Genomic DNA, 317 nt, shown 5'->3' on the forward strand with positions numbered 1-317 from the left:
GATTCTCGTCTCCGTAACAGCTGATGCAATATCCTTTCTCTCTCCCTCCCAGGCTGTGGTAATGGCAAATACCTGCATATCAACCATCAGGTATTTAAAGTCGGTGTGGACAGGTGCTTCAACCTAACAGGCGCGGCAAGAGAGCGAGATCACGAGGTACATAAGGATGAAATTGTTGTTGCGAATAATGATATTGTTTATTTACAGAGGTTGGTGTCGGCATGCTCGTACGTGCGTATACATGCACGCGCGTTCTTGTGTGGATAAATATGTTTATGCATACACGCTCAAAAAGATGTGGAGGTAGAGAAATAAAT

At 44.2% G+C, this 317-nt stretch overlaps 1 protein-coding gene across 1 annotated transcript in view; it reads left to right on the forward strand.

Moving 5' to 3' along the window:
* Positions 1 to 317, forward strand: part of LOC119589372 — a 40,452-nt gene that overhangs the window by 1,987 nt on the left and 38,148 nt on the right. The window contains exon 2 of the mRNA XM_037937988.1: positions 53 to 156. Coding sequence (XP_037793916.1) covers positions 53 to 156 — 104 coding nt within the window. The remainder of the gene's footprint in view (positions 1 to 52; positions 157 to 317) is intronic.

This window comes from Penaeus monodon, chromosome 25 (genome assembly GCF_015228065.2).
Source record: "Penaeus monodon isolate SGIC_2016 chromosome 25, NSTDA_Pmon_1, whole genome shotgun sequence".
Classification (NCBI taxonomy): Eukaryota; Metazoa; Arthropoda; class Malacostraca; order Decapoda; family Penaeidae; genus Penaeus; species Penaeus monodon.